General features: G+C 40.3%; 1 protein-coding gene across 1 annotated transcript in view; it reads left to right on the top strand.

Annotated features, from left to right (window-relative positions):
- Positions 1-489: 489 nt before the first annotated feature.
- The window catches only part of LOC121959217 (double C2-like domain-containing protein alpha), a 36,732-nt gene continuing 14,950 nt past the window's right edge, over positions 490-22,271 (top strand). Inside the window, exons 1-7 of the mRNA XM_042508441.2 lie at positions 490-788; positions 6,293-6,633; positions 8,664-8,743; positions 11,159-11,233; positions 11,484-11,593; positions 17,103-17,229; positions 20,675-20,734. Coding sequence (XP_042364375.2) covers positions 757-788; positions 6,293-6,633; positions 8,664-8,743; positions 11,159-11,233; positions 11,484-11,593; positions 17,103-17,229; positions 20,675-20,734 — 825 coding nt within the window. The 5' untranslated portion in view covers positions 490-756. The remainder of the gene's footprint in view (positions 789-6,292; positions 6,634-8,663; positions 8,744-11,158; positions 11,234-11,483; positions 11,594-17,102; positions 17,230-20,674; positions 20,735-22,271) is intronic.

Consider the following 22,271-nt stretch of genomic DNA (forward strand, 5'->3'; position numbering starts at 1 on the left):
AGACATGGTTGATTCCAACAACTATAGAGATTTAATTCTTCACACAGGTTGGCAGATAATAAAATGAAGAATAAAATTGGTAATAAAAGGAAAACCTGACCTCGGAATGTTCAGATATTTTTCCAGGCTGGTTACATCAACTGCTCGCCTCAGTTACACCATTTAAATGACATGATTAGCTCCTGCTATTGTTGCAAATATTGTATTTTATGTCAGAAATAAACAAAAAAATGTAAAATATCATCAGCCTTATACCTAAAGGTTAGCTTAAGTCTTCAAGGAATGGATGCAAGTCAATGCAGCATCCTCCTAAGGGACAAAAACAAGTGTGTGTCTGTGTGAGTGTGAGTGTGTATGTGTGTGTGTGTGTGTGTTTATGTGTGGTGATGGTGGGGGATGCAGGAGGGAGTGAGGCAAAACAGTCACATGCACAACAGACTGTCAAGTAATAACTCCCTGCTGCCTCTATCTCTCTCCCTCTTCTCCTCTTGACTCCCTCCCTCCCTCCATCCTCCTCCTTCTCCTCTTCCTCCTCCAGCATGCCGCTCTCCTCTCCCCCCTCTGCTCCTCGTTTTATATCAACTTGAACTATTCATGCATTTGATTTCTAATGATACACGTAGAGCTTACTCTCGCCCTCCCTCTCTCTCTTTGTCTCCCCCCTCCTCCTCTTTCCCTCTCTAGTTTCTGCTCTTCTCTTCGCCACCTGTTAGTTAGTCTCCCTCTCCTCTCCGCACTGGAATCCCCTCTTTTTTTATGAGGAGTTTCACACTTGCGCTATCAGTGAGGTAAGTCCACATTTCTATTCTGTTATTCTGAAATGCAGACTGGTCAGATCTACTGCAAAATGTTTTAAATGTTAATTTTGTGTGATTTATATGCCTTTTTTTTTCTAGCTTTTATTTCTCTGCATGAAATGCACCTTTATGTTTTACACCTTCAAATAATGTTTCCTTTTGCTCTCACTCTTCATTGCTATCTTTCTGTCCTCACTTTCTGTTTGGTTCATGATTATTTTTCTTCTGCATGTGAACATAAAAGCAGATTCGGTAAAAACTGGACTGAGAGACGGACACATTCACTCTGCATTATTTTCACACAGCAGACAGGTGCAACACGTGGCAGCCTGTTCTTGTACCTTTTTACCTGCTCCTTCACACCTTTTAACATGTGCTGTCACCTGACACACTCACACACCATTGCACACACACTTTAAAGTTTACTCAACCGTGGCTTGCCTGAAAATAACCCCTCTAATTGACAAGTAGTCCTCACTGTCACTGTGGTTAGCTAAAAACAAAGTGCCGACTGTCAAGCTCTAATGAGTAGCTACTGTGTGCGCCACTGTACTATAACCATCTGCCTGTCAGCCAGCAGCTTGTTATTTAAAGGTGAACGGAGCCCGCCGCAGGGGCCCCATTGTATGTAGGACACAAGAGAAGAAGAAAACCAGCCGAGGGAGAGAGAGACAGAGAGGGAAAGATGTTCTCATACCTACAGGTGGAATAATGGTGTCTGAGAAAGTCTGACAGTGAGATAATAATAGAAAGGGGAGAAGAAGAAAAGAGGGGGAATCTAAAGGTGGAGATGGGAAGGTATAGAGGATGGGGGTCGAGGGAGGGAGCATCCATGCCTGTGATGAGTCTAATTTAAAGTGAAGGAGCTAAAAGGGGAGGGGGGGAGGTCGCATGTTGTACAAAGATATTCCTGACTCCCAGCTTCATTCCTCCCTCTCAAAAACCTATTTAACATCAGGAATATATATGTAGCCATGTCAGAAACACTGTATGTCGTTGCATAACTAGCAGCCACAGGCTTATTGTATGTATGGCTGACAAGTTTCGCCATTATTATGTTGCAGCTCACACGAATCATGTAAAGTAGTTAAACCGTGTGCTCCGAGGCTGTGTAAACGAGCTTTAGCGTGTAACAACAAACTGTGAAGTGTGAGGTGAAATCTCTACCTTGTTATTTTGAGTGCGAGAGCTTCACAGAAACAAGACGATGATGAAAAGAGAAGATGAGAGAGAGATTCCAGCTGGCAGCATGAGGGCGATCAATCATGAGGTCCCCGTGAGCTTCTGCTCCCCCCTCGAGCTGTGAGCCACCAGGCCTCCGGGCTGTATGTGTGCTGGTGGTGCTGGTAGTGGTGGTCAGACGGCTCAGACTTACAGCCACATCTGCCAGGACTGGGAGGCGACTGACTGTGCACATTATATCAACAGTCAGTCGCTCACAAGTCTGCAACAGCTGCATAGTGTGTGTGAGTGTGTGTGTGTGCAGAAAGAGATGAATTAATGATCTGACAGAAGTGTATCTGCATTTATGTTTGATGGCATGCCTTTGTGAGTGCGTGTGTGCGTGTGTGTGTGTGTGTGTGTGTGTGTGTGTGTGTGTGTGTGTGCTTTGACGGATGATATATTACTCAGAAGAACCCTTATTATCCCCTCATCCAAGTTAATTAATCTTTTAATCAATTCTGGCCGAAAAAAATCATCCTCATCATGGGGGAGTTTCATTACCTTGTTTTCACCTTCTCATTCTTCTTAATGTCGTGCAGTCTTCTGCTTAATTTAAGATTATTTCACTGTTGTTTTATTGTTGTGCCAGACTGAAATGATTTCGTGTAGCTGTTCTAAGAACTGCTTTGTCTCCAGGTTTGAAAAACTGGGGTTTTAAAAAGAATCACAGCGACTTGTCCCGAAGTACAAAAGTCTGATGTTATCTCTGCGCTTCTTAATTTAGCAGTGATTAACTCTGTCTGGTTGTTTGGCGCTTCTGAAGTCATCAATTTTCTTACTGCGATCCTTAGTGGAACCAAAATGGCTGCTGTTTGCTGTTGATTTTCAAAAAGGCAAGAGGTCCATCATGTCCCGCTCTAAAGCCAGTTGTGTGTCAGAGTCCTCTCAGTCAATTGAGTGGAGGAAGTTTGCAGGCTGGCACACACTGCAGCGCGTTTCAGAAGTTTTGTTTCATCTCAAGCCAAGGAAAAGCTGAATGAGCTGTGCTGTGTATCGCCCGCTGTTGTGCTCAGCAGAGAGACTGGACCATACATGACAAATGACCGTCGCTGCCAGTAATGCTGCTGAAGGTCAACAGTCAGAGGCAACAATTTCAGAGCCACTTTCCGCCAGGGTGCCATTGGTCATATCGACATTATCCTGCAGGATGTGGCAACTGAAGGGTCTGAAATTAATATGTTTACAGGTTTTGACCCAAACAAACAGAAGTAAGTGGACAATGAGGAATAATTATAGTTTTGATGACCCTTATAAAGCCACTTGAGTAGCAGATGAACTGTGCTTGGCAAATATGTAAACACTGTTGTTTTTGCTCCTATTTTTCACATGCTTAAATGAAAGGTCTATGACTTTTTCTATGCACACAAGACTTGGTCTAAAAATTTAGCTGCACAAGTCTGTTAGTGAGCACTTCTCCTTTTCCAGGATAATCCATCCACTTGACAGATGTGGCATTAAAACGCTGATTAAACAGCATCATTACTACACAGGTGTGCCTCTGGTTAGTCACAATAAAAGGCCCCAGTTTTATTACACAGCACAGTTTTTCAGGGAGCGTACCCATTGGCATGCTGACTGCAGAAATGTCCACCAGAGCTGTTGCCTGTGAACTAAATGTTCTGTTCACTAACATAAGTCATCTCCAATGTCGCCTTTGTGAATTTGGTGGTATATTCTACCAGTCACACAAATGCAGACCATGTGAAATCACATCAGCTCAGGAGCTCTACTTCCAGCATCTAAACCTGCAAGAACGTCTGAGTCAACCAAACAGCTGATGCAAAAACCGCCCAGCATCTGTCTTAGGGAAGCTCATCTGCATGCATGAGGCAAATCGTGGTTACACCAGATACTGACTAATTCTTCGGGGTAACTGTGACCAAAAAAAAAAAAAAAAAAAGATAAATAGAAGATAAATTTTCGATGAAAAATAAAACCCTCCTGTAATCAGGAGCATTTGGTGTTAGGTAGTATTAAAACTCAGTCCAAGCTGTCTTCTTCTAGTCTTGATGTTACATTAAAATCAAACATCTCAAAAATTATCATAATTTTTTAGTCTTGGCTCACACAAATACTGAAGTTCAATAACATGGACATTACAACCTATAGCTGCGCTTTCTCCAGCACCAAAAAGGAAACGGCAAACTGGGTAGACAGTAAACACGGAGGAGACTATACAATAAGAATGCAAACAAGTCTCGGTTCACTTGTTCTTTGGAAAAAGAGGGGAAACTGGTAGAGCTTTGGGGTGAACATGAGTCGGTGTTTGATTTTATATCTGACCGACCAACCCACACTTTATTTAGCGAGAAATCATCATTTTTGAAGCAGCTTGCCTATCATTCCCTTGTTCTTCATCCCCTAACAGCAGCTAACCAACAGAGGCTGGTAGTAAGTTGAGGCAACCAAATACAAAATGTAACGTTTGAACGAATATACATTTTATCTTTATAGATTATATTGATGGTGGATTGTCAAGAATACTGACAGCATATGAGGTATTTTATCTTGTTTCTAGAGTTGTGTGGACACATATGGTTAATAAGTCATATTTCTTACAGGGAGTTTAGTATATTATTTTCCACCAGGAGCAGGATGTAAAATCATTTCAAAACAAATGTAGTTGTATACTGTGACCCTGCAAGGTGATCAGTCATTGCTAAATCTTATGGTTTGTGACTAAAAACTCGCATTGTCTTAAGGTGTGAGAGGGTGTCAAAACCTCTTCTCAAAGTCTTCTAGTGTATGGTAGCCATAATAAGGATTTTAGCAAATTTACAGCTGAGATTTAAGAGAGAATTAAGTCTAGCTTGTAAAAAAATGCAAACAAAAACGAGTTTTGCGTTCCTTTTTTTTTGTTTAGTGCTAAACCTTTTTTGAGAAGACTGACACTTCTCTCATATCTCACCTGTAGATATGAAGCAAAAGCCAGCAGGTTAGTTTAGCAAACAGAATGGAAAAAGGTGAGGGCTCTGTGTGAAGGTAACAAAATCCATCTACCAATGAACATGTTACATTTCAATTGTTAAAATCAAAATGTAGGACTACTTCTTGGAGCAGTAACTCTCTCAATTAGTGGTAATAAATGACCTGTCTGCCAGGGACTCATTCAACATGGGGCACAGATCAACCAGGTGAGCTACCAGGACACAAATATGAAGGCAGGTTTGAGATCGTGTATTCCTCAAATGTCAGCACGAGGACAGCCAAAAAAAAAAAGACTTAATCCTGATTTTCCATTTACTTCTGTTTAATTTCAGTCACCAAAATAAAGTCGTAAGTCCTGTGATTCTCCTCATTTTGACATTTCTAATCACAGCAGTCAAATTACAGACAACACAGAGGGAGTGCAAATACTCACATTGCAAATATTCACTTCTCAGTTTCAAACGATTAATGCAGAGAGAGCAGAAGGTAGTCCGGGAGGGGGGGTCTGCTCAGTATTGAGGACAGACCGCCCCCTCAAGGCCTGCTGTCTTTAGAAAACAAAAGCTGTGAGATATTTGTAATCCACCCCCCTCTTTTTTATTTTGGGAAGAGAGCAGCAGACACATCAGCCTTGTGGTAAACTCCACTCCCTGCTACCACAACTTTATATAATCACCCGGACTCTCCCCTCCATCCGAGTACGCTGAAGAGCGTTCCAGCCTGTAAAGACCTCATCCCGTAATTACCTGCCTGTCTGTGGAGGCTTGTTAAGCACTTTAGATAACATGTGTGCCTCTGTGGCTCACGCACACACTCACACACACTGCCATTTCATCGAGGACGATTAGGATTCGGGGGAGACCCCTATTGTCGGTTATCCTTTATTCTCGCTGATAGGCTTGAGATTATTCAGATGTATTCAATTGAAATGCAAATTTGCGCACATCCTCTGCTGTATTTTGTCATCTTATGAGTAATGTCTTTCTTTTTAAGGAGTTCTAATTATGTTGAAGGAGATTTCAGTGTGAGAGCTGTTTGAGATAAATGCCTCCTATCACAAGTTCTTCTTCTTGAATGTAGGGAAAATAAGAAACTCCTTTTAGGTGTTATGATATCACAGTGATGGCCAGACACAAGATCTTATTCATCACCAGCCATCATAGCCAGCTCGCCTTGTTTTGCTAAGAAAAGCAGAGGTGAAATTGAGAACAACAGCTCTTATCTGTGGACCAATGTCTTGGCTGTCGCTTCGACTGAATGCATTCCAAAATTTCAATTATTGTATTGCCTGTAGTTATTTGATTTTTCCCTCCGTCTATCTATCTCTGTCTCTTACCCTGTAGCCCTATGACTGTGCGTAAAGGAAAACGTTTAGGCATCTCCATCCAGGAGCACATGGCCATCGACGTATGCCCGGGCCCCATCCGCCCCATCCGTCAAATCTCTGCCTACTTCCCTCGCCTGTCACCCACTTCCTCCTTCTCAGAGCCGCTCTCACCAAATCAGTTGGCAGCTCCCACCACGCTAAGCCCTGGCAGCACGGGCCAAAGTGGCGGGGCCGCTGGCGGAGGAGGGAGCAGCAGTCTGCTGTCACCAGGAGGGGCGGGCGGAGGGGGCTCACTGTCAGCCATGAGCAGCATGGACACTTCCATCGAGATCGACAGCTGTGACAGCGATGATAACAGTGAGTCACCTGAAAGTAACGGCCTGGTTTCACTGAAGCTGCTTGAGCCCAAGAATAGAAATGAAGTCAACACAGATGTGGATTTGGGACTAAGGGATAAAATGATTCCAAGAAATCAAAGTTGATCTTTGCTAAAGTGGTGCTGCTACGCCCTTCAAGTTTTCTTTTCTCACACAACATCCCAATCACCAGGAAAAATGTTGGCATTTTACGCTTCTGCAAACCACACGCACATTACATTTCTAAGCTTTTAGATATATTGAAACATCATGTTTCAACAATGCTGTGGTTAATGTGTGGTTAGGTTTAGACACAAAGCACTTGGTTATGGTTAGGAAAAGATCATATTTTGGCTTAAAAATCCTGTTTCTAGGGGCACAATCCCTGCTAGAAACCATGATGTCTCCATAAAAAATAGGGCTGTACACGACTCAGAATTATGACAGTCGAATCAGATTTTGCTTTTCAATATAAATATTCGATCATTCTTTTTGTTTTCCATTCAAAGTTTTTAAGTTTGAACGGGCTCCGCAGGATGTTTATTGTGACAGCAGCATTCAGTAGATAGAGTAAATAAGCTTACGGCACTAACAAGGGGTCGTAAATGAGCAACATTTTTTGCTGCCTCTAGATGTCTAATAAAAGCCAGAGACTGTATCTGATTAAGCTTTTGTTAGCTGCATCTTCACTGCTTCTAAGTAGAAGGTCTCTCCTGTCTCCCCTTGTTCCGCTGCCTGCAAGTCTTCAGTTCCCAGCTACCAAAGAGTAGAGCGAAAGTCAAGAGCACTTACTCCACAGCAAAATCTGGGGACCAAAACGTCTCCAGAAATACACTGCTCAGAAAAAAAAAACAAAAATAGATTGCTCAACCTGAAGCAATCTCAGTAGACTGAGGGCCTCCTAATGATGATTCAAATCTCTGACTTTCAGGGGGCAGCGCTAGTAAAAAACAACCACTTTTTGTGGGACTATCCTGACAGGAAACACAGTAAATTCTCAATTAAAAACAACCTCTTTCATGGCTCTATCCCAGCAGGAGACGCAGCGATGTCTCAGTAATAAACAACCACTTCTCATGGGACTGTCCTTGGTGGAAAAACAGCGCCCGGTCGTAAAAAAAACAACCGGTTTAGTTTGTTGATCTCATTGGCCTGCAGCTTAACATAGGTGTCTCTCAGGTGTCACACCAGCCACCATCTCATCTCCTCCACCTCCTGATAACAAAATCAGCTCCTATACTACATCACTTCAGAAACATTAACGTTCTATGAATGATGTATGTACATTTCTGCAAACCATGAATACATTAGGCAACATTTATATGCCTTAATGCCAACATTCTCTTCTGGCAACCGGGCTGCACACAGCACTGTGGTTTACAGTGATGATGGTGGCAGATTTACCGAAATCGAAATTGTCAGCTGAAGAAAACTAAAACATTTGTGTCAGATTTGAAGAAATTTCCTCAAGGTGTTCTTGAGATATCGCGTTCCCAAGAATGAGATAAACTGCAAGGTCACCGTGACCTTGATTTTTGACCACCAAAGTCGCCAGTAAGGAGGCATGAAAAATAAAGGCCAAAATCACTTCCTGTGGCCTTTAATGAGATCAAACAAGATATAGCATGTTAAGTACTGGGTTTTTTGTTCCCTTAGACAGAGGCAAGCAAGCAATTTGCTAACCGGGTTTCCAACATATTCATTTACTTGTGGCGGCCTGCCACAATTAAAACATCTGCCACCACAAAATCGATTTTCTATTTTTGGAACTGGACCATTCATTGGGAGCACTTTAGAAAAAACTGGTCTATGTTAAGCTTGGCTAACCTTTAACTTGCTTGTTTACCAGACATGAGATTTGGATACTCATCCCATCTTACTTTCAGCATGAAGGTGAAAGCAATTTTCCATAATGCTAAAATTTGATTTTAACTGTCCTTATTACTTCCTGCCGTCATCTCCATGGAAAGTAATAAAGTCATCAACTGAAAAACCATAGTAACTGTAACATTTTTATCTACTACCTTCCAGCCTCCCTGGGGACGTTAGAGTTTGACCTAATGTATGAGAGAGCCACCAGCTCCTTACACTGCACAGTCCTGAGAGCAAAGGTAAATACTTTCCTCTGAAACACCACTAGAGCCAATACAAGTAGTTTGTCTTGTAGCAACAGACAGTAAATATTTTATTTAGCTTTGTATCAGTCATATCTGTGTGTTGAATGGGTGAAACAAAAAAAACTGTTGTCATTTTTCAATTGTAAGCATGTGAATTCAAAATAAATTTTAAAAAAAGCTGTTTCCAGGCATGCCAAATCCTATTAACCTTTCCGCTAGGGGCCACCAAAAGGTTGACATTTTTGTTTTTCAGTGAAACTAGTGCACTCCCTGGGTGCATAGACAAAAGGGAGCACAAAAGATTCAAGTAACTGAAAGACCCCAAGCAGATGTCACATTTTTTATTACTTGACTTTAAACATAGAACAAGGTGCAAACTGTAGGTGGTTTGGAGGCCGAAGGCAGTCACCCACAGTATAAATACATCTGGATGTTTCCACATATCCTGCAAAAGACACAGTGTTTGATTGTTGTTGTGTCAAATATCAGCGGTTCTAAACAGAATCCATAATAATAACAAGAATGTCAAACCAAGGTTGGAATTTGTTGCTGTTTTGAGAGACAAAAATGGTGTTGTGGACTTATTCTTTGAACCATAAGAGTTTGTGTGAAAAGTGGTCTATATGTTGGCATCTTGTGTATAAAGTAACATGTTCCCTCCATGTGGTCTTCATGTTTAAATTTAACATAACAAGAGGCTTATATTGCTTAATCAACTGCCCATGCATATATTGAGCATTGAAAAGAGACACTGGGATCTGTCTGGGACAACTGATAATTAGTGTCATCTGTGATTGATTATGGTTATTCGCCTGATTAAGATTATGTCACTTGATATATAAGTGGCCTCTATTGGATAATATCTCCCTGGTGCCAGCTGGACATATTCTGTCCACAATCCCAGCTCCAGCTACAATTGAGAGGAGAAGACTATATAACCTGGATAAGAAGAGATCCCACAGATAATAATGTGGCTTTTGAGCGCTTCTCACCTGAAGATAACTGCAGTCAAGTTTGCATATTCATTTTCCTTTGTTACTTGTGGTACAGCATAAATTTGGCATATTGTTACAGTGCCATGATGCATTTAATTAAATATGAAGTTTATTGTGAGTTATTCTAGTTTCGGTCTGCATTGCTTAAAGGAATACTTTGCCCACAAAATGATCATTATTATAACAATTACTTAATTTGTGAAGAAAACTACATTGAACAAAGACTCCAAAACCCAAGAAATCTCTTGATAAACTGGAGTAAAGGGGAGACCGCGTTCCACAACAGCAAAACCATAATAAAGCATCAATATACAAACTCTCACACAACTAGTGCTCTATAATCCAAGTCTCCTTTATCAAGTACTTTCCAAACACTCACATTTTCATGAAAACCTTACTAATTAAAACACTTTTGCACACTTCCAATTAGCATTCCATCAAGCAGAGTATAAACGCATGCTGTCACTCGTCACTGGTGCCCAATTACTCCAGTTCATTAAGGATTTTTGCGATTTTTGGATCTTCATTCACCTCTGAGACATGCAGGAAGAGCCAAGTTTTCTTCACAAATTTAACATGACACAGGGTGCGTAATTAAATAAAATTAGCAAATTATCCTTTTGCGAGTTAGGTATTCTTTTAAAACAGGTCTAAGCATTAGTAGTCGATTGGGCATAGTAAGCCTCAAATCTTGTCCAATTTTAACATGAAGACAACATGGAAGGAACATGTAAACATTACACACAAATAGACCCCTGTTCACACAGATTTTTATGGTTCTAGAAGAAAACCTTGGCTTACCATACTTGTCGGCTTTGGCTCAGGTGATAGAGCGGATTGCCCTCTAATCAGATGTTAGGAGGTTCGATCCCCAGATCCACCAGTCAACATGTTAAAGCATGCATTTACCTCAAAGCACAACTGCTCTGAGTGCTGCCTCAAAGAACCACCAGCAAGGTTGTAAACTCTTAATCAGGTTTCTTTTTTACTTACAACTCTATTAAATAGCTACTTAAAGTTTTATAATTGTGTATAATCACCATAATTCAAAATAAAAGCCTGTCTTGCTACATATACAACCTGCAATTCTACAGTTCTTACGGCAGAGAAACAGCTGAGCAGCTTTTTGTTTTCCTATGTAAGAGAGAGAAATTAAAGAAATTACACAGACTACAATTTGTAGACCGTTTTTAAAATGGGTATTAACGCCTCTGCGCTATATGGCTATCTATCAAAGTAAAATCCCCCCCACTTCTTCTATCGCTGTTCATTAGATTTATTTTGCAAATGAGCTCCTCACCTCCCTATCTGGTAATTGTTTAACAATTCACTATTGGTGCTGGTAGTTCACACAATGTTCTCCATCAATTATTTTATATCCTTTCCTTATATCTTCTCTTTATGTTTCTATTAGGGTCTGAAGCCGATGGATTTCAACGGTTTGGCTGATCCTTATGTCAAGCTGCACCTGCTGCCGGGAGCCTGCAAGGTCTGGTGTTATTTTCAGGACATAGCTTAGTCCCCACGTTTTTCTACAAGACTTTCAGTGACCTGTTTGAGTGCACACTTTGTCTCGCTATAATTTTGAGCTGCGTTACCAAAGTGCATGTGCGGATCAGTAAATCGGCCCTAAAACAAAATGACCTTGTTGCCAGTAAGAAGTTGTTTTCCTGTTGAGGTTTTATTTGCAGTTTGCAGCTCTGAGATTGTTTTCTTCTCCTCTCTGCTGTGATGCACAGGCCAATAAACTGAAAACCAAGACCGTTCGCAACACGCTGAACCCTGTGTGGAACGAGACGCTCACCTACTGTGGAATCACCGAGGAAGACATGTACCGCAAAACACTCCGGTAAATATTTGCTTTATGTCTGGCTATTTCTGTCTCCTTCACTTCCTGCCTCTCTGCCCTGTCGTGCTCATCAGGACTGTTGCTTACAAAGGATTTCTTATCGTCTATTTCAATCACAGAGTCTTTTACTCTCGGTTTTTAGGCCTTTATACTCTCTCTTCTCTCTCCTATCTCTGCTGATCCTTTGATCCCCCTCTGTCACCTCACCTTCATTCCTCCCCGTCTTCACATCTCTTCTGTCCACTAGGACCAGAAAAGATCTCCCTCCACTCTATCTATACCATCCCTCTCCTTGTCTTTCCTTCCTTCTGTCTCTCTGCTTTCCTCTCTTTCCAAGTTGCAGTGACAGATTGAGGTCAGACGAAGCACCACGGGGTGTTTTAATTTCATTGACCCCCTCCAGAGGTGACGAAAGCTGCGAATCGTCTCTGCCTGTGACTAAAACTTTGCCACAGCGCACGTGGGAGTGGGATTTAAATAGGATCAACGGTTGATCTCTCGGGGGAAATTAGAGAAGCTGGACCTACTATCGGCCTACGACACTGTGTTAATTTAGCAGAGGCATTTAAAGATCAGCAGACAGGAAGTTTAACCTATTGAAACATAATGGTGTTGCACACTGCAATGCACCGACATTTGAAATTTTATGACTTTTCTGCAACCATGTAAATCTGAATGATGTAATAGATATAATTAAACTGCTGGGTGAAATTATGAGGGATTACACATTTAACAAATGGCTACTGTTGATGTCCTTGCATTTTGAGTGAATTTAGTTGCCTTGTTTTGTGCTTTGCTTAGCACACCCTAACTGCCTTTATACATATTGGGCTTTTTTTGGGGTGATCAATTTATGTGTCAACAAACAAGGTTTCCCCCAGAATTAGAATCTAAGTGTGGCGGTGCACAGGATTACTTTTTTTTTCTTTTAAATGCATGAGTGTCCCTTTGTAGTAATTTGTGTTCCTTCTCTAAATTCTAAGGTTTTTGTGAGTCCGTGAACACTGCACAGGTGGAGCTCTCCATTGGTTATTTTTTTCCCTCAACGGCAGTTTGTCATTGCGTTTACACGCACATTCAATTAGAGGTACGCTTTTAGCTCGATAAGTTCATTTAACTGGACTACTGTCCTTGTCCCAGAATACAAGCAATGAGGGAGAATTGATTTATTGAAGGAACTATGTCCATCTCCGTCACAGTAGGTCACAATACGCCCCCTTTCAGCCAGTTGGACCTTCTTCCAGTTGACCTATTACATCACACACCAAACAAGGCTGCAAGCCGCAAACAGGTTGCATGTTGAACGGTGACAACATGGGTAACTTTCTGGCACTGTACTTTTTGTACACACTCTACCCTTCCATTCTTCTTTTTCTTTTGTTTTTCTCAAATTTCTTCTACAAATTTATGTTGTTTGACTTCTGGGTCAAAGGCTGGCGCAGGGACTTTGGGGGATGCAGGGAACGCCTGGGCCAGTCCAGGTCCGATTGAGGTGTATACATGAACGAGAAAATCGAGTGTTAGTCAGACTTCAAGAAACTCAACTTCATATGACAATAGTTTGCCTTTTCTAACATCATGTAAACGTGTTGTGTGAATGAGGGGAGCAGCCTCTGTGAGTGAACGCAAATTTTAAATGCGTCTGACGTCTGTGATCAGAGTATGCTCTGCGCTCCGAGAATGTGGTGCAATACATATCTGATATATCCCTATATATTCCTATAAAGCTTCTTATAAACAGTCTAGTTTTAAAGACTAAAAATCTATGGTGGCAGATGTTTTTGATTGTGCCAGCCTGCCGCAAATAAATGAATGTTTGGGAAATCCTGATATATACATTTAATTTTATTTTTGTCATGAGTACTGTCATACACTTCTTGTTGCCTAAGTTTGTGTAGTTGCCCCCCTCCCCCGTGCATCCCCCCACCTTGCTTGGATCGTTGTGAAGGTTGTGTAGATGGATAAAGTAGACTCAAAACAATGTAGCATCAGATACAGTACACAGTCACTAGTGAAAAATGGATCCAATATTTACTTCAGTGACTTTGGAGTTGGAGAATCAGATCATAATCTGCACTTACGTTCACTTTCTTCATTGTAACTAATAGACTCGCTTGTCACTAGTCTCCTAAAGGGGCAGAGCAGAGGTGAAACGTGACACAGATGCAGGAAAGTGTTTATGCTTATGAGGATAACAAAAGAACTACACAAAGGCTACATACTGTAGTTCGAACCAAGACTGCAGTATTCATTACTCCTTTCAACCTTGAATATGGCAGCTAAACCAGATCCACTCATTCCACTCTTACCTTTTTACAATAAAAGCCCTAGGCATATACACTGCTGGTCAACTATTGACCAGACAGAACTTAAACTTTGCTAAAATGAAACTCAATAAAATGCCTCACAGTAGCTTCGGCTATACAACAACTTATGACAGACAGACAGATGCTGGTCGATAGGATACGGCTTGTAATATTGCCAAATCTAATCACGTTAAAACTTTTAATTAAACAAGTGTTGCAACTGTCACAAAGTCACATCACCTCCAGCATGAATAGTTTTGAAGTAAAATATTCACAGGTGGGTATTTCGCATTTTGTGTTGTTTATTCGTCACGTCCCCAGTGAGTAAAAGCCTTAAGTGTCCACTGTATCTATCTATAAGTTTGAATAAAAGAGCTTCCTCCCAAACTTTCATTTTTTCACTGAATTTCAACACTTCCCATATAGGGAGAAATTTATCACAGAAAGGGGAGGTTTTCCAATTTCCCCACTGACAGTGGCTTCATTCAACCAGAACGCAATGTAACCACAAGATATGCTACTGTTTGAAAAAGGGTCACACTGATTTTTTTTATACCACCTTTTTCATTACTGGAAAAAAATGCAGCACTATTACTGTTTCTGCCTCTAGCTGCAAACCAGCAGCTGCAGCAAACTGCAGCAAATCCCTTGAAAGATCTTACACCAGTGCAAAAGTACACTTTCAGAGTTAGCTATGATTAAAAATGAAGACAATGTAGTGCTATAAAATCATGGCAAATCAATATTTTGTCCTACTAACTAAAGCCCTGTCTCTGAGAAATATAAATATAGAACTAATTTGAAACAATAAAGGGAAACAAGCCATTGTTACTAATTAACACAGGCTACCTGGCAAGTTGTGAAAATGCTGATACTGAACGCATCAACAAAATGTTCGCTGATGACATATTCCTTTAATTTTACAATACCCAATCCACTCATAGCGAGACTTAACTTTGACTCACCATGACGTGGTGCAGTAACACAATATTACAGTATATCAGGGAATTTAGAATTCCTTTAGGTATGTTTTCCAAAACCGTCATAAGTACAGGCTCCTCTGTCTATCAAACTCATTGCATGCGGTGCACAGCATGCACCACCACAGCTCAGTCTTCGGTCTCTACTGGTAAAACAGACAGCTGAGCTGAAAGAAATGGTGACACGTAGTGGTGGAGGGATAAGTTACAGGACTGTAAACAGCCAGTGGCCAGCAACAACAGAGAGAGAGAATGTGAGGAATAACAGCATGTTTTTATATCTAACTCTGTGAATTAAGGATTTATTTCAACCAAACCGGAGCTGGTGACTGTTACCTAGATTACTAACAACAGTAGCCAAGACGCTTTGGGTAGGTTTTATTTTGTTTGTGTCGCATTTGAATGAGGTATTTTTTATGATGCATTATGGCATTTAAGCCTTGTCAGTCTTCTGTGACAAAGTGAAAGATGAATTCAAAAGGTTTACAGTTGTATTTGTCTGTTTAATGAGGAAAATATGTATGAATTTTTTACTTTTCTTACATTTTGTGGGTTTCTATTGTGTGTTTATTAGTCTGAAAACATGAGAGTAGGTAGGGCACTCAGCATAGGGGCGGGGGGTTGTTAGCGCTGCATACTTACAGTGTCAAATACCATTATATACGGTCATATACTGTAAACTCCAGTGAAAATTTACGAGGATATGAAATATCACAGCCCAAGTCTAATTTTATTATGTCTATTTATTTATGCTTTCACTACAGAAATGAGCTCCTAGACGAGCTGATATATATTTATTTGCTGTGACACTTTAAATAGCCTTTGAATTATACCGTGTCAAACAGTATCAGTGAACATCTTTAGTTACATGTCTGACATGGACATTTAATTGGTGACAGCTTGTGCTGATTAGATTAATCACCCCGCTTTAACAGCATGATGAAATCTTCTTGATCTATTACAAAATGTGAGCTGTCACACTCACAATGAAAATGTGTATGTTACCGCCTGCTGTGTAACTGTTATAACTGTACATCCGTCTCACATTATAATGACTGCGTTAACGCTCACTCGCCACTCTCCATCCTCAAGTCCTTTTAATCACGGCCATCCTTCACTCATACATCTAGCAGACCATCTTTCACCTCTCGGCTCTGACTGAATTCATCTCTCTTTATTCCTTTTTGCCTTTCACCAGTCTTTTTCTGTCTTCCATTTTAATTCTTTCCTTTTTTTATTTTTGCTGCCGTTCCATTCTGAGGGGCTCATAAGCTACTAGACTCTGGGGATACCGACACATATCTGGTGTCCCCGGGCAACTGGCCTCTTGCGCCTTCTTCATTTCTGCATTACCGTGTTTTATTACCGGAACCTGAAGGCAGCAGTTGGCTGCGATGTTTCATTCCTGTGGTCATGAATTCAGTCAGAAGATGAATAAAACCGAGAGCAAAGATGACTTCTCTGACAGATTGCATTCTTAGTTTTCCTCTTGTCTTTCATTCACATTTACATAAAGCTTAGAAAGTGGCAATCACATTGGATGTCTAGCATGTAGTAGCATACTGATTTTCCACTTCTGCCTACAGTACAAACATGCACAACTGCATGCATAAATGAGCTCTAACACACACACATGCACGCACGCACACACACACAAACACACAGATTTAAATACATTTTTTTCATTTTTATCTCCTCCTCTCACCCACATCACTCCATCCCTCGCTCGGCAGCTTTTTGATTTGACATACGCTCACAGCCTCCATCTCCTTCACTCCTCTCTGCTGCTCCCACCCAGTTATGCATTTCAGGTGTCATCATGGCGTAATGGTGTTAACGTTTGCCAGCACCATAAAAATGGATTGGCTTAACCTCACATGATGAACTTTCACACTATTTAAATTCTCACAGCGGAGAAAACGGTAATTACTTGTACAGTGTGCATGTACAGCTGCTGGATCTACAGGTAGGTTTGTCTTTAATTCAGGTCAGATCTGTGTCAACAGTTTCCTCTCTCATTTTAATGTTTCCACAATATTAGGAATAATTAAATGAGTCATAATATGCAATGTTGTTTAAGTAACTCCATCACTGTTGCTCACACTTAGAGACGTCTATGTTTCACTCTGTTTCTGCCTCATCAATCAGCTTTCTTTATGTTTCACTTTCTTCCCATCTTTGTCTCTTGCTTCTCCCCCTCCCCGCTCTGTCTCTCACTCCCAGGGTGTCCGTGTGCGATGAAGACAAGCTGACACATAATGAGTTCATTGGGGAGTCGCGGGTGGCCCTGCGTCGCGTGAAGCCTGACCAGACCAAACACTTTAACATCTGTCTGGAGCATCCACCTCCTGTGAGAAGAAGGGATGGGGGGCAGAAAGAATTAAAAGGGAGGATAGGAAAGAAAGACTAAAAGGAAAGAGGGTATTAAAGTGTGTGACAGAGATAAATGACTTGAGGGTACAGTAAAATTCAATATATTAATGCTTCCTGTCTGACTCACAACCTCATCTTTTAAAGTAGAAAACAGAGGAGGGTGGAAATGAGGGAAACAGAGAGGGCAGGAAATTGTTTACAGGCTAGCGGGGAGGCGTTAAAATGTCGATATTTAGTGGACCGATGACGACCAACCACCTGGGTCTCATAAATACAGAACACCAAAAGTGTCTGTACAATCACTGCAGCACTGTTAGAGCCAAACAAAGAAAAAGAAAATAGGCCAGTTTTCATGCTACATAAACACAGTCATAAATGTTTATAGCAAGGATCCCTCAAGTGTGTTTAGTCGTTTTCCAGAAATACATAAACTGAGGCAGGCATTATGCAGCCAAACAATATACTTCATTCTTAAAAATGACAATAACACTGAACTTAAAAAAAAAATGTAATCTAGGGTTACAGATGCAGAATTATGACAGTCAAACCAGATCTGGCAGTTTATTACAAAAATTCCACGATTCACACCTTTATTTCCATATAAAGTTTGAGATTTTTAACAGGCGTCAGCAGGAGGTTCAGGTTGACAGGGACATTTACATAATATATTAGACAAGCTAACGCATGCCATCTACACTAATGACTGATCAGAAATGTGCAACATCCATCTTTTGCTGACACCTCCAGTTCAATCAGGAACGCAAGGCGTTTTTCATTTACGTTCATTTTCTTAACATGCCGTCACACGTGCCATTAATCATGCTGTGAGAACTACGAATAAATACACAAATTTACTGAATGAGTTGGTAAATAAAAAGTCTCACAGAATACAGCAAACTCTGCTAGCATATAGCCCTCAGCCACATCGTCAGCATACACAATAAGTTCATTTCAGACATAACCAAAACTTTCAACTTAAATTTACCGTGTTAGCTCAAGAGGAGTGAAACTGAATTTTCCAAGCAGTGAGCATCTTCACACTTCACTTCATATTTCACCTTTACGGTTCATCTTATGCTGCAATGTGAACACACTCAGCCTCCACTCTACCTTGCAGACATAAAGTACAGCTCTCAAAAAAGTACCAGAACACAGCGCAATAAAGGGATGTTTAACTTCCAGGGTGCAGGTCCTTCCAGACACATATATTTTTATGTCTTAAATTTAGAGACTATCATTGCACTGCAGGGTTTCCCATGTATTCATTTGTTTATAGCAGCCCTCCACCATCAAAACATCTGTTGCCAGACTCAAACCCTACAAACTGCTGCTGAGGAAAAAAAGAACTCATGAAGACTTCCGCCTAAGCTGTGTTCACGGACCCATTAAAACATACAAATTTAGAAAGGAGTCAGAGACTGATAAAGACGGGAAACACACAAGTTTAAAAGAATGGGAAGTTTGTGGAGCCCTCCCCACCATCTGCTACTGATACAAATAAATGTATCACTTCTAAGCAGAAAGCAGAAAATAAAATCATCTTATCAACCTCACTGTAATCAATCTAAATAAAAACTACCCCCACACCCCCAAAAGTTTGAGAGGAATAGTTCCACATTTCTGGAAACATGTTTATTGCTTCTATGCAGTTACATTGCATGGCCAAAAATATGTGGACACTCAATTAAAGTATGCAGGCACTCCGTCATCACTCCAGAAAAACATCCAGATATTATGTTCTGTGGTTGTCACTTAGCAACCACAAAACTATGCGCATTAATCTACTGCTACCATTCCTGTAAAACCAGATTTTAAAACCTGGCTGCTGGGATTTGCTCACATTCAGCCACAAAAACGCCAGTGAGGTCAGCCACTATTGTGGAGCTAAAAGGCCTGGCTCGCAGTCACCATTGAGACTCATCCAAAAGGAGTTGGATGATGTTGGGGTCAGGGCTCTGTCCAGTCAAGATCTTCCAAATCAAACTGGAAAATAATTACCTCTGCCAAGGAGGTCATGTTTTCGGTTCATTCTGTTTGTTTGTCAGATGGATTATGGAAAACCTAATGGTCCAATTTTTATGAAATTTGGTGGAAAGGTTAAGCTTGGACCAAGGAAGAACCCATTCAGTTTTGGAGCAGATCTGAATTGCAGGGTTGCTACACGTTACATTAGCATTTCGAGATGGGCATTTGGCTTTGGCGGAAAAAACGCCATAAATCTGGAAATCCAGTAGATGGTAGCAAGGTTCAATGGCGACATAGCATGACACTAAGGATTATGTCAATGTGTAATAAAGATCACACCACAGATATTGAACAACAGTTTTCCCCATTAAACTTGCATAACATAGGGCAAGTGTGCACACATTGCGTTTTTCCTCATGTCCACATACTTAATTTTGCTTCAAGGTTACAATATGTAACTTTTCCGCATCAAAATATCTAAAAAATGACTGGACCAAAGGTTTATATTTGGTTGAGTTGAGAGTATTTAAATCATCCCAAATATTTCCAACGATGTTCAAACCCAAAGAAATCTGTAATTCAATTTTTGAATTTTGATTTTTTATCCAGTTTTTAAACCACATTTCTAAGGCACACTTTTGCGATCCTTGCTATGCCAAACTACGTAACAGATTTTTTAACCTGGAACTGCTTTATTCAGAGTGTGTGTACTAGTTTAAACCACCTGCTCCATTTGTTTTGGAGAGGAAGAGACCTCAACAGATAATGAGCCTCCAAAACAATGAACACTGAAGGAATCCTCACCAGGAGAAACTGACTGCAGTGACGGCATTGCTCCGAATTTTGTTAATGTTTCGATTGAGACCCCTAGTGGCATTACATATTGAACGCTTAAGCCAATATGAGCTGGTAATACTGGCCTACTGAGAATAACAAGTATTGGGTAAACAGAGCACAGAGTATGACATCTATTCTGACAGCTCACAAACAGCTTTTTGTGCAGGCTAAATGTCAGACGGGTCACGCGTTGCAAAAGGGTACATAGAGATTGAAAGAATAAAGGGAGCGGAGAAAGGGGGGGGGGGCAGAGTCAATAGAGAGAGCAAGTGAGAGAGATGAGAAACAAATGGATTAAAAAATAAAAGTGGGGGAGAGCAGGGGGCATGTGCGTGAGAAGGATTGGGAGGATGCTGGGTTTTTGTTCTTCATGAGTTGGAAAGGGCTGTTGGTATTAGATTGGCCCTCTGGGGCCGGTGACCACTCTGCGATCAAACACTAAAGCTCTTCTGTCATCCTGCGACGCTTTGTCAGGCCTGTAATTTTTCAAAGTGGCTTCACCCTCGACTCGATGCGCCTATCCTTTCCTTCCTTCCTATGCTCCTCTAACCTGCTTGTACAGCGTTTCTGTCAGTCACGTCCCTTTATTATTTATCTCTGTCTCTTCTTCTTGCCTCCAGCTGCCTTCACCGACTGCGATGAGCACAGCCCTGAGAGGAATCTCCTGCTACCTGAGAGAGGTAACCACATGACCCCTTTCTTAAGTCTGTCTGTCCTCATAGTCCATTTTTTATCCTGTCTACAAGGACTGCAGCGAGTTTTGTTCACCCAGTATGAGACTATATGACTACAAGCATTATCCTACAAGTATGAGAATAAACCTGTCAGTATTCAACGGTTGCTTTCAGGTTTAATTCTAGTGCCTAGGAACATTATGTGTTAGTGTTCAAGTCTAACAAGTGCTGAAACAAATATTAATCGGTCAATTATCAAAGGTAATTGGCAGCAGTTGATCACTGATTGATTATTTGTCAAACAGAAATATCTAACATTTACTAGTTCTAGATTTAGGTTTTAAAAAATTAAACAGTAAATCAAATTATCAGAAGAGTATTTAAAACAATCACTTTCACTCAGCTCTCGTTTGATTTGTTTAACCCTCCTAAATCTGGATTTACATCCGTTTTCTTATGCAGCGTTTAAAATCTGAGCAGATTGGTTTGATGTCTTTCTGAGACATGGGATAAAAAGACAATGACCAACTTGGCAAAAACTATATAATAAAATGGCAAGACCTTAGTAAAAGATGATAAAATATCTACCAAAAAATAGTTTTTAAAAAAAGAGGAGAGGATAAGAAAATGATCCAAAACAATCTGGAAATATAATAATATCCAGACAAATATATTTATGACTATAATAATTTTGTATTTAAAATTATGTCACAAAAATGAATATAAATATATATAAAAAATAATCATTATTTTCTGTACTTTTTTTAAGATCATTTGTTGTTTTGTTTGATTTGGGTTTTGTTTTTGGGTTTTTTTTTGATTGGTTTTTTTTTTCACTTTATTTTTATTTTTACTTGGTTTCAGATAACTTTTTAAACTTTTTTTCACTAATATTTTTCCTAATTTTTGAGCCATGTCTTTTCCCCGTGTTTTTGTGAAAGAAATCAAACCACTTTGCTTTGGTTTCAAAGGGTTAATTTTACCAAGTCTTGCAGGTTAAAATGAGAGCCATTTATGTTAAAGCATAGGCCACAAATTGAACGTAACATCACAGCCATCATTTGTATTTTTCTACACCTCCAGATATCTAATGGTTTGCATTAATCCCTCTAAGACATGAAAATCAATGTGCAGACTGACTTGATTCATGCAATCCATTAAGCCGGCATTATTCATTGTTGTGAGGTAATTAACTGCTGTACATCAATCTGTGGTTAGAGTCGATAAGTTTGATTTCTGGATTATGTGGAAATGAATGAAAACTGGTGGCTGCCTGTTTTGAAAAAGGGAAAAACACATGCAAAAAACTAAAACTACAGTTGACATTACAGTGAGAGTATTGTATCTTTTATTGTCAAAAAGTGACAATTACAAGACAATACAAAAAAATAGTGTAGGATAATAGACAGTAGTATCTATCTAAAGTTGGGCTGGGCAATATATTAACATTACACCAAGGCTAGATATTGTCTTAGGTTTCGGATAAGGTAGTATTGTAACTGTTGTCTTTACAACACTTTGCTGTACTGGTTTTAAAAGCTGC

This window comes from Plectropomus leopardus, chromosome 19, assembly GCF_026936395.1.
Source record: "Plectropomus leopardus strain MGB_pleo_1.0 chromosome 19, ASM2693639v1, whole genome shotgun sequence".
NCBI classification, from domain to species: domain Eukaryota; kingdom Metazoa; phylum Chordata; class Actinopteri; order Perciformes; family Serranidae; genus Plectropomus; species Plectropomus leopardus.